Genomic DNA, 12,514 nt, shown 5'->3' with positions numbered 1-12,514 from the left:
TGTCTTTGCCGTGCCGTTGGCCTGTCTGCTTTGATTCCCCTCGCTCCAACAGCTGTACATCCACTAGTGTCACCCCTCCCCCCTCTTTTCACACCCCTCTCTCCATCACTGTGTTTCTTTCTCCAATACTTCACTTTGAGAGATAGATTTGAAGAGGAAGCTGAAATAAAAAGAGAAGAATCACTTCAAAAAAGACTGGAGAGTGTGTGTACTGTTTTAATAAGGCTTGTTGTCTTTTGAAATGACATCGCACGCGGGCAAAGGCAGGTTATAGTGTGTGTGTGTGTGTGTGTGTGTGTGTGTGTGTGTGTGTGTGTGTGTGTGTGTGTGTGTGTGTGTGTGTGTGTGTGTGTGTGTGTGTGTGTGTGTGTGTGTGTGTGTGTGTGTGTGTGTGTGTGTGTGTGTGTGTGTGTGTGTGTGTGTGTGTGTGTGTGTGTGTGTGTGTGTGTGTGAGAGATATTGTTGAGTGGGTGCTCAAGTGGGCTTGTTTACCATTCTTAGCTGCTGTGAGGCTGACTGGCCAAACACTCCTAATGAGTTCCTCCTCTCACACACACACACACACACACACACACACATACACACAGACAGATCCAGTCTTCTCTGAAACATGGTTGCAGCCACTGGGGGTCATTGTTCCGTAGCTCCAACTCAAACTCTGTTGTCATAGTTTTGCTGTTGTTCTGGTGTGTGTGCGGTGTGTGTGTCGGTCAATGCCAGCGTTAGTTGCCATGACGCCCTGCTCACCAGTCTCAGGTCAGGCACTCGAACACATTTGGAGCTCCCTTTTATGCTCATTTTCAGGTTTTACATTAGTGTAGTGTCTCTACTGGGACATGTCTCCATGCTTTAATGTTCAAAAACCTCTGTTTTTTTCTCATACTGCCTGTGTTGCAGCACCTCTTTTCACCCTCTGTCTGAAACCAGAGCCTAGTGTACTCTGATTGGTCACCCGCTTAGAGATGTCCCGCCCCAGCCTCCCCCACACTCTGGAACTCCCTCCCCAGCCACGTCAGATCCGCCAACACTCTCACATCATTCAAACAATCCCTCAAAACTCACCTTTTCACTCTTACCTTCAACTCCTAATCAACTAACCCCTTGCCCTTATTCCTCCTAGCTTAGCACTTTCTACTTTTTTTGTTATTTTGTTTTACTTGCTTGTAAGCGCTTTGAGCACCAGGAAAAGCACTTTATAAATGTAATGTATTATTATTATTAAAGGTACGGACACACCAACCCGATTATCGGCGTTGGTGGGCGTCAGGCCGACGATGAGCATCGACACGCCCTACTCGGATTGGTGTGTCCCGCCTTTTAGGCCGAAAACCGCAGTCGGCCAAAGAAATCACTCTGATTGGCTGTTCAGCTTAGCGAATCAGAAAATCTGAGATTTCATTGAACTCCAGCTCTCGACACAGGTTCGGGAAAGCCCCATGAGCTTCTCGCTGTAGAGTGAACATGGAACACGCTATTTTTTTTTTTTTTATATCACGCAGTCTGTTCTTCTTCTCTTGGTGTATCACGCAGTCTGTCTTCCGGTTGTTGCCTCTTTTGAATGACGAATACACACTACCGCCGCCTGCTGGTAAGGAGAGTTATTGCCACTCACGCATGCGCAGTTCGTACGTGCTTCTTGGCTCGTCGGCTGAAGTCCGGTGTGTCCCAGTGCGACACATGGCCAAAATGCAGAGAGTCCGTTCTTTGTTGTCAGATTGGTTCACCTACAATATGTTGGAGCACTTGCTATTAGAGTGTTACATAGTGATGTCACTATATAACAGAAGTAAACAAGGGAGGCATTTTGAGCGTGGGAGAGAAACTCCAGAACTTTGGGATTGTAGCCTTTGCAGACCATTGACATGCACTAAATCCTATAACACACTACAGGAGAGGCAAACTGCGTTATAATAAATGAGAATAAAGGATGGAGATTGCTGTGTTTCAATGATTTATTCATTTATGCCCGTCTTTAGTTTTTATTCACAGTGGCACTTCCTTACCCTCTTTTTTTCATGCTTTAGATCGCTCTCTTTCATCTTTGTTCGTTTTTCTCTCATTGAGATGCAGCATCTCACGATCTCTTCCCCTCATTACCTATTTCGCTTCGTTCTTTCATGCCTTCCTCTTTTGTTCTTCTCTCTAGTTAGTATTCCCGTACAGTGTGTTACTGCTGTTGACTCCCTTTGATGTTCCTCTCCCCCCTCCATAGATACAAGTTATCTAAATCCAAGCTTGTCTTAAGCTTGGCCTATAGACCTTTATAGCTCTTTAGTATCTAGATTAGCTGAAGTGTTACTTCCCGTATCTATAATGCTCCTAAGCACCAGCGGTTACCTGACCCCAAACAGACCTGTAAGTCCTCAGGTGAGTTGGAAGTCTGTAACACCTGTGAATGGGATTATCACTTGACCTTTGACCCTCCACGGCGAGCTAGCTAAGTACAGAGTGAGCACATGACGGCTGCTGGATTAACGTCTGATCCCGAGATATAGTAAAACTTGTTTGGTCAAGAAACCAACCCTGCACTGGCCTGGAGTGCAACGACACACACACACACACACACACACACACACACACACACACACACACACACACACACACACACACACACACACACACACACACACACACACACACAGACATACACACACACACACACGCACGCACGCACACACACGCACACGCGCACGCACACGCACACGCACACACACACACACATACATACACACACACACACACACACACACAGATGTAGAGATGTGAGGCTAACCTCCACCAAGTGACCGCGTGTTGTTTTTACAATCAGCTCTCTCTGGATTGCAGCTCAGACGTGCCCTCCTCCCCATCTCTGTCTCTCCCTCATCACAAAGAGGGGCTGCTTTACGACGGTCTGGCTGCAGTAAAAAGCCGAGGGGTTGCAGGGGGGCACAGAAGGCTGTCGGGGAGGATGTAAATTACACAAATAAAAACTCCACACTGGCACTGAGCTTCCCCCAGGAGAGAGGACAGACATTTAACTTCAGAGGGGGGAAAGTGTAAGGTATGCAGAGGTGCTTAAAGGGAAGGAGAAATATGTGGAAACAAACGCTAGCAGACAAAGCTACATTAAAGTGTCCGCTAATGTAGGAAGGGAAGTGGAGAAAGTTTGTGGAGCCCCATCACTCAACACTTGAATATTACACTCAGATGTGGCTCGCTGACACAATCCCCCACAGCTATGGGCCAAGTCTTCCTCTCTTGTCCTTTGTCACCTCCTCCCATCCTGCCCTCAGCATCCCTCTGTGCTTTGCAATGCAGGCGTTATTTTGTAGCGTGGCAACATTCACAGTGAGAGGAAACCTGAATATAACCAGGGCTTCCTCTCTTCAAGATAGGAGGTTGCAGAATGGATATTGTCACAGTTTCCTGTCCTCTCACACACAAAAAAGCTAATTTATAGTGAAGGAAGCATGCTCTTATTTTAGTAGCTCTAAGTTCCTATGGTATTAGCTGCTTAATGATTTTGTAGTTGTAATGCGCATACGTAGATTTCTTCAGTGAGAAAAAATGTAATTGTTAAAATGTGTTTCAATTCCTCCAATGTCCTGATGTGCAACCATTTTTGTAATTCTCTTTTGTTTAACTGCTTCTTCTCTTCTTCTGCAACTTCTTCTTTTCCTCCTCCATCTCCTCCCCAATAGTCTCAAACGTACTACATTTAAATTACGTCAACATTCACACAGTTGAAAAGCTGGAAACAAAGAATATTTGTCATTTTTGCTTAATAGTTGACTTAAATAATAATAATAATAATACATTTTATTTTTAGGCGCCTTTCATGACACCCGAGGACACCGTACAATTTGACAAATGACTCATAGACTATTAAAATGTTTGCCAACTAATTTTCAGTCTATTAAATGATCAACCAATCAGACCTATGTGTATAGAAGCCAGATTTTGCTGTAATAAAATAAAGTAAACTGCCACTAAGCATCAAAGAAAGTTATTTTCAGTTGTACCACAAAACATGTAAAATACACTTTGTTACTTTGTGGAAATACCACACAGAAAAAAGTATATTGAGCTAAGCTATAAGCAGCCACCGAAAGTCAGTATTTGTAACCCACACATACACACACTGGATCAGAGATTCTTTTGTTAGCTGCTCAAGCGGTGTAACCACAAAGTCGGGCATACGAGGGGCAGCTGGCTCCCTCTCGCTGCTGCAGAGTGCCCGATAAGCCCAGGGAGTGCAGCCGTGTGACCAGGAAACCTCATGGCAGCTCGGGCATAGTGGCAGAAGGCGAAGCGGTTAAGTTGATTATATAGAGTTGTACATTTCCTCTGGGAGCTGAGGAGGAACTGAGGCACGATGGTATGAGCGAGTACGATCAATTGGAGGAGGAAAGAATCGATGTAGTATAAGATATGCACAGAGAGAAGGAGGAAATGATGTGTGTGACACAAGAAAGATGTCTAAGACAAATCCAGAGAGAGAAGAGAAGTGAAGAAGAAGAAAGGAAATACTTAAGATATTCAAAAGTGAGGTGAAGGGAAATTAAACCAGCACCTCAACAAGCCAAACAATTACACATAACCTAGAAACACCAGCTACGGTTTAAAATGTCCCTTTGCTTATGTTCCCTTTCCTGTAGTGTGTTATATATGTTTGTGTGCATGTGAATGGTCTGCAGATGCTAAAATCCCAAGAATAACCTAAAATGAACGTAATAGCCTCCCCTTTAAGCTTTTAATACGCATCTCTGATAGAGACCCGCTGTTTTGGAGTTCATGTGATTTCAACATCAATCTCAATTTATATTAAGATGGTTATTTTTGAAGTACTGGTTATGAAGTACAGTATTTGTCCATTCACTGAAATTGCCTGTTATTATTTCCCATTATGCTCTATATCTCCATTCTCTTCTATTCTTAGAACCAAGTGCTTACTTCCTTGAAAATGGATGTTTCTGCCAAATTGTATTTTCTTTTTTCAGGAGTGGGCCATTTCTGATTGCATTTGTTACCATGCCAACATTGCTCTTTTACAGGAAAGAAAATACGTTCTGGTCTACGGTAAAGTGTTTTTCTCCTGCATCTTAAAACATTGCAAAGCATTTTCATATGACATTATTAAGACCATTACATGAGGCCCTAGTTTAGCTTTGGAGACCGCAGTAGCATCTGGTGAGCTCTGTGAAAGAGATTATAATGGAAAACAGACGAGATATGCATTTTATCTGCTATAAAACCCACAGAAAAGAAACATTTCACTGGGTTTATAAGGCTCTGCCATTGTAGTTGCATGCGTGTATGTCAGCCAAATTGTGTGGCTCTGCTTCGGGACAACAGAAATACCAGGGATGATGTGTCCCACTCAGCTGTTTTGCCAGACGACTGGTTTTTGGCATATTGGGAGAGAGGATGGTGTCCATTGTTGTGTCCTTGCTGGAATGATCGTGCACCTGCATGTTGCTGATGGTGGGATTTGCTGTACACGCCGTGTGTGTGTGTGTGTGTGTGTGTGTGTGTGTGTGTGTGTGTGTGTGTGTGTGTGTGTGTGTGTGTGTGTGTGTGTGTGTGTGTGTGTGTGTGTGTGTGTGTGTGTGTGTGTGTGTGTGTGTGTGTGTGTGTGTGTGTGTGTGTGTGTGTGTGTGTGTGTGTGTGTGTGTGTGTGTGTGTGTGTGTGTGTGTGTGTGTGTGTGTGTGTGTCAGCGGTGGACTGTAACAAAGTACCTTATATAGCTTTATGACAGCCAGTATTCAAATGTTGTATGTCAGAGTGTCCTTGAACACACCACCAAGGAGAACTTGAAAAATGTGTCCTTTTTACCACTCTATTTCTGTCATCTGGAAAAACCGTATTGTACTTTACTTTAAAGAGGACATCTGATGCTCAATTCCAGGTCCTATTTCAATGTTGTGCTTTCACTTTGACATGTTTACATGCTTTATTGTTCTCATACTGTCTGTTCTTTTCACCCTCTGTCTGAAACCAGAGCCCAGTCTGCTCTGATTGGTTAGCTGGCGGCTCTGTTGTGATTGATCAACAGCTTGATGTCCCGCCCCTTAGCTTATCAAATACATTGTGTTGGAGTGTTAGCCAATAGATGTGGGAGTGTTACATAGTGATGTCACAGAAGTAAACAAAGGAATCCACTTTGGGATTTTAGTGTTTGCAGACTATTTACATGCTCTAAAAACCTTTATAACACACTACAGGAAATGGTAAATCCCCAAAAGCACAACAGGGCCCCTTTAAGTAAATCATGTTTTTTCTCTAATGAGTATCTGTGGCTCTGTGGGTGATGTCTCAGGCCAGTTGGTCTTCTAATTTAAATCATTGATTGTTTTTTCACATCTATCGACTGGACCTGTGTAATCAGCTTGTGTCTATCGAGATACAGGGTACTGACTTCACGTCTGTGTACAACCTGTGTGTATCTGCTTCTCCCTCCATGTGTTTTAGTCACATGCAGCTCATCCATCAGTAATGAGGAAGCAGGGCCTGAACTGTGAGTGTTATATGGACAGGGACATCATTGGCGTCATTGCATTATTGGTCATTGTTATTCAGCTGACGCTACTCCGACACAAATTATGATAATCACTCCAAGTTCAGCCCGAAGCACTCTGGCTAACTGCTTGTGTTTGACCGTTAAACCCTGAGGTGTAGTCTCGCTACTCCCTCAGCAAAATGATATGTGTTAGTGGTGTAACTGGCCCCAGTTGATGCGTGAAATCCCCCCTGAGTTTGGCACGTATATGAATCACGGATTGATTACAAAGCCATCATAGTCTGAGATAATGTTCTACAGCTGAAAGGCCGACATTCAGTAAAAATATGCGATCCAGTGATTGGCATTAATGCTTTCTAGTTGTCGATCCATGATAATGCTACATTATAAACATACTAAGAGCTAGTATTTGTTGAAAAGTGTCTTTATTGTAAAGTATTTTTATTGCATGTACAGCACTTTGGCTCGACCAAAAATCGTTTTAAAAATGTACTATATAAATAAAACTTGATTTGATTTGATTAGTAACGTTAGCTGTTAGCAGCCTGAGCGAAGATACTTTGTGACACATTATGATGCATTTATGCTCTCGTCTAGGCAGTCAAAAAAAGGGCCATATGTACATTATACGGTTATCAATTGTTCAGTTCATATCTAATCTTGTAGAATTTTATTTTTTGGCGAGAAACTGGAATAAATACAGTTGTTTGAAGTGCTTTCACAGCAGTAAAACATAGATATTTACTTTATAATACAAGCTTTGGGGAAGTTTAAATAATACTTTAGGGGAAAGGGGTAAAATACTTTAGTCTGGAGCCTTGTAAGAAAGTTATTTTCTTTGTTGATCCTACAAATAATCCGATTTCTGAGTCAAAACCGTTATTACGACCAAAACCACATTTTTGTCATATGTTTAATCCATAGTCTGCATAAGTGAGAGAGAAAGGGAGGGAGAGCTTTGTATTCATACATGTATAATTCATATATTCACTATGTTTATCTTGTCTTGTGCATTTGAGTGTGAGCTTGTGCGTCTGTGTACACACCTGTTTGTGTTCAGATGCCCACATATGCCTCGTTGTGTGTGTCCATTTGGCTGCCACGTGTGTGTATTTGCATACTGCTCCGTACTAACGGGTTTATTTTATGGGACTTTTTTGGGGACAGCTGAATGTCAGTAGATCCATTATCCTTTATCTGAACTCCCCAGAGCAGAGAAAAAGAGAGATAGTGGATGAGGGGGGTTCATGGATGGATGGATGGATGGATGGATGAACGTCAGTGTCCAATGACACACTCCCGTTAACTGTCGCTTTCTGTCCTTCATGAATTATTCACACACAGTTTCTCCACTTTCTTTCACACACTCTTCATGAGTCTTTTTTCCATATATATATATATATAAGGTAGGACAGTGATTGACCTTTATCAATGCACTGACGACAGCCCACCACTTGTAGTATTGACGGACAACGTATCTACTCTGTATGTCAGACATTTTAAGTCTACTACATCAATTTTGTTTTTCATCTCAGTTAAGTATGGCGGCTGAACACCAACTGTGTAATACCCGAACGTCAACAAGTGATGACACCGCATAACATTTTTGTTCTATCTTTACGTTAGAATTGAAAGCACAAAAAAACCTGCCCCTGGTGCGTTGTTCCAAGTCCAAGTAAAACATAATTATGACTAATTGATCTGTTTAATAAAAAAATACATGTTTGCCCTTTTTGCCCTTATTAGATAGGCTGAGAGATGGAGAGGGGGATTCATGCAGCACAGGGCCACAGGTCCAATTCGAACCAGGGCCACTCTACCAGGTGAGCTACCTGGGCGAATTCAAGATTAAATACATTTCACGTGGAAAGAGGAGTATGGTACAGTATAAATACTGTGTAGGATATGTTATTCCTCTAGCTCTTTCATGTCTCAGTGGTGTTTGCTTTGCATTACCGTTGTCAGGGTGTAGAGGGGGAAGAGTATGGGCATATTAAGAGTCAAAACCATTGCGTGCCAATATACAATGTTTATCTCAGCCATTTTGCAACATAGGGAAGTTACAGTGAAAGAAGGGAAGTGTAGAAACTATGAGTCATTACTGTCAGTGCCTACCGTTTTTTCTCATTATTTATTGTATTTCACTCCTGGACCGTTACCACACTTGTGTCATAGTTGCTACAGTCGTCTATTTTTACAAAATACTGATGATATCAGATGTACCTTTGGCTGGTTGAATGAGAGCAACACAGGTCTAAATGGCCTAACCCCCCATTACTCTGCCTGCCCTCTACCCAATCTGCCGCTAAAGCACCTTTAATTGCTGTAATGTAGACACAGCCTCCTGCATCCCTGGAGTATCAGATCTGCCCGCCGGATAGCCATATGGCGGCTACATTAGTAGCTACATCCAATACATTTAATTACACCTGGGACAAAAAAAGAATACTGTTGCCAGGGAAGGATGACATTAATAAAACCATAACAAGACCTACATGTCCCTTTTTATGACTTTGAATAAGCTTGACCAAGGTATTTTTGGGTAAGTCATCTTCTCTTCGATACACTTATCCTACATTTGATTGTTTTATTGTCCATATATTTGTAATTTTAACTAATTTGAATGAAGCTATGAGTAAGATGCTTGTTTGTTGTATCAGCAGTATTGGTGGGACTTTTGTTTGGACCTGGATGCTGCATGGAGGGAGAAAGTGATGAAAGAGATGGGCTGTTGGCCAACTGGGTTAGAGATTTTAATGTTGATGTCTACCTGGTTGAATGGAGACTACCTCAGATAAACATGCAGACCTGAGAGCGGGCACACCCCCCGGTCAAACACGGTCTAGACAGCCCGGCGCTTCACTGTGAGCGAGCTGAAACAGTGCTTTTTTATTCAGTACAAACACAACAACGTTTGGAAATGCATTTGCAGAACAAGAAGGGATGACATGCTAAAATAAAAATGTCAGAGCTACATGGGTACACATGGTAGGATCTGCGATGTTGTCAAACTTTATAAACCTCAGGGACAGATATAAAAGCGGGGATTAATATTTTATCAGCAGAATTTAAAGACCTGCATGTAAAGCTTGTAAACAGCGGGCCATGCTACAGCAGTGTGACAGAGCCACAGAGAGGACATGGTTAAAGGATGGCGGCTGAATAACAGCTCTGGAGTTTGTTTACTCCTGATGAGCTGTGACACGCCAGGCCTCCCATCAGCCCCTGGCAATCCTGTTCTCACCTCCATACGTGTGCAACCTCCTCTGTCAACTCCCCCGCCTGCACCTTTTTGCACATTTTACTGTGCCACCTTTTTTTTCTCCAGATTAAACATGCAAACACTGATACATGGAGATCCAGGCCAAAACACCCCCAAGACAAACACACACACACACACACAGACACACACACACACACACGTACTGTAGATGCACACATTCCTACACTTTCTTACATCGTCTCTGAAGCTTGGCCTTCACCTTACTGCGAGGACTGTTGGCAGCAAGGATGGAAAGACAGGAGAAGCTCCAGAGAGGAGAGAGAAGGAGGTGAAGAAGAAGAAGAAGAAGAAGAAGAAGAAGAAGAAGAAGAAGAAAGGCAGGCAGGCAGAATGGGGCTCTCCATCATGCTGTCAGTAAGGTGCAGCTTTAGCGTTAGCGAGGAATAAAGAGTGTTTTTAAAAGGTGCTGCGAGGTGCAGTGAAGATGAGTCGGATAAATGACTTCTCTTTTTCATTCAAAGAACCACGAAAAGCCCAAAGGGTCACCGTGCGAGCGTGTGTGTGCAAACAGAAGGAGAGTGTGTGTGTGTGTGTGTGCCGGAGGAGAAAGTGCACAACCCAGACTTTTGCCGTGGCCCGCTGACGTTTTTGTTGCTCCTGACACCATAACATATTATGTCTTTTTCTGGCTGTTGCTCCTCTCCTTTCACCACCGAGTGGGAAAAGTAATGTAGTTCAGGGGGGGCATGTAAGGTGGAACAATAGCTCAAAAAATATTGAATAAAGGAGTGAAAGGGAGCTAGGGATTTAATGACAATGGGCCAGAGCTGGGGGGGAGGACTGATGATGTGGGGGGGGGGGGGGGGGGGGCGGGGGGGACCGGATTGATGATAGATCTCCGCTGGTTAAATATTATCAAGCTTCTTTTTTCATGTATCAACCCGACCCCCTCCCTCCCTGGTATCACACAGAGAATGGTTAGACGTGGCGAGCTAATGATCTGCCCTTCTGAGCCATTCACTTTTTGTATCAGCCTATTTACTTACTATTGAGACACTCCCCCTCTCTACGGGTTCACCACACAGATGGTTCGGGTAGCCATAGTGACTACATAGCCTTATTTATATCTTGTTCAAAGACCCTCTGTGCTCCTTTTTTTAGCAAATGGAAGTTTGGTCACAGATAGAGTTCTGAAGAAGCCACAAAGGTGGAAGTGTTTTCATTTAAAGTTTCCGACATGGGTCTACCTAAGAGGGGGAACATTATGTTGCTTTTATTTTGAATGGATGGGGTTTTTAATGTTGAAAATGTATTGTCATATGCACATTAGCTAGAGTGTAGGGCTGCTCGATTATGGCAAAAATAATAATCTCGATTATTTGGGTCAATAATTGATATCACGATTATTAAAAACTTTTAATTACATCCATTTATTGAACAAAATAAATGTGAACAGTCTGTTTTTAACAGTTGATTACCCTGAACTTTAAGTATAATTCAACTGAAAAACCAATACAAATAAATATATATATTTTTTTAAATAAATAAATAATAGTTTTATTTCGATTATGTTGTTTTCCTAATCTTTGCAAGCCAATATTGTAATTGCGATTTAAAATACGATGAATTGAGCAGCCCTACTAGAGTGTAGTTTTGGTAATTCAAATCTAAAGTCCCAGGCTCCTCCAACAATGCAACATAATATAAAACAATGAAATACGAAATAAATGAGTGCAAGAAATAGTTATAAATGTCCAATCTGCAAGTTAGAGCAGAACGAAGTGAACAAAAAAAAGAGCCTAAAAACACATATTTCATAACTTCTGCACCTCTTTGACAGCTCGACTTGCAGATTTGAATTGTGGTTAATCTGTGAGAACGTGTAACGCTGTTAGGCAACATCACAAGAGCCTCTCTGTGTCGGGAGATGCAGACGATAAGCCGTGTGACGTTGGTGAGCATTTCAGCAGTTCCCTATTTGGAATTTCAGTGTATTTCTGCATTACCGCCTAATACGAAGCGTGGGACAAGGCAGAGCCTGAGAGACAAAAACTCTGACATTGATATCAATTTCCACCGCAGCCCTTTGGGTTTGTTGTCCACTCCTGACAAAGGACGAGCCTCTTCCTTTGCAAACCTTTGAGTCTCCGCTCCGACACTTTTCACTGTCAGGGTTTCCAGATGAAGTTGACCCGGTCGCACCTCTGGGACTTGTGGGTATAAAAGGGCTGCCTCTCATCCAATTAACTCATCTCTTTCATACGTATAAATATATATCTACACTCGCACTGGGGTCAGGGTGGGGTGGACAAAAACAGAGGGATGGGAGAGAGGGGAGTAGCTGCTCCATCTACATTCCCTGCGCCTCATTCTTTTGAAATGCTGATGACTCCTCCTCCCTCGCCCTCATCACTCTGCTCCCTTCTCTTTTAATGTGGCGGAGTCATCCATTCCATTAACCCTCCTCCTGCTCCCCTCCCCAGGTTAGAATGAGGAAGATCCCCCCCCCCCACCCCCCTGTAAAAGGCAGAGTAACAGGGGCCACAGCGGTGACGATGGCAGGGGCATTTGTCATGCTCTGAGCCTCGGCAGTCTGTTGCTTTCCCGCGGGCCTTTGTTGTCCTCGGGTCCACAACTTGCTGGCTAAGCAGGGGGATTTCACATGTTTCATTAACATCTGAACCAGCGCGACACTTTGGTGCATTTCACATCCCTCGCCGGGGGAACTTACGCACACTTGAAAACATGAAAAGCTGGATGCAACAAGCACATGTGCGCAGAAGAGAGC

General features: G+C 43.1%; 1 protein-coding gene across 4 annotated transcripts in view; it reads left to right on the top strand.

The window, feature by feature from the left end:
• raraa (retinoic acid receptor, alpha a) overlaps nt 1-12,514 on the top strand; it is a 152,063-nt gene that overhangs the window by 94,179 nt on the left and 45,370 nt on the right. The window contains exon 2 of one of the 4 annotated variants that reach the window (XM_079659693.1): nt 8,250-8,326. The exons of the other annotated variants lie outside the window; for them this stretch is intronic. Coding sequence (XP_079515819.1) covers nt 8,278-8,326 — 49 coding nt within the window. The 5' untranslated portion in view covers nt 8,250-8,277. The remainder of the gene's footprint in view (nt 1-8,249; nt 8,327-12,514) is intronic. 4 annotated transcript variants of the gene reach the window in all.

Source organism: Notothenia rossii, assembly GCF_949606895.1.
Source record: "Notothenia rossii genome assembly, chromosome: 11".
Classification (NCBI taxonomy): Eukaryota; Metazoa; Chordata; class Actinopteri; order Perciformes; family Nototheniidae; genus Notothenia; species Notothenia rossii.
This window is presented reverse-complemented; position numbering and strand designations above follow the sequence as displayed.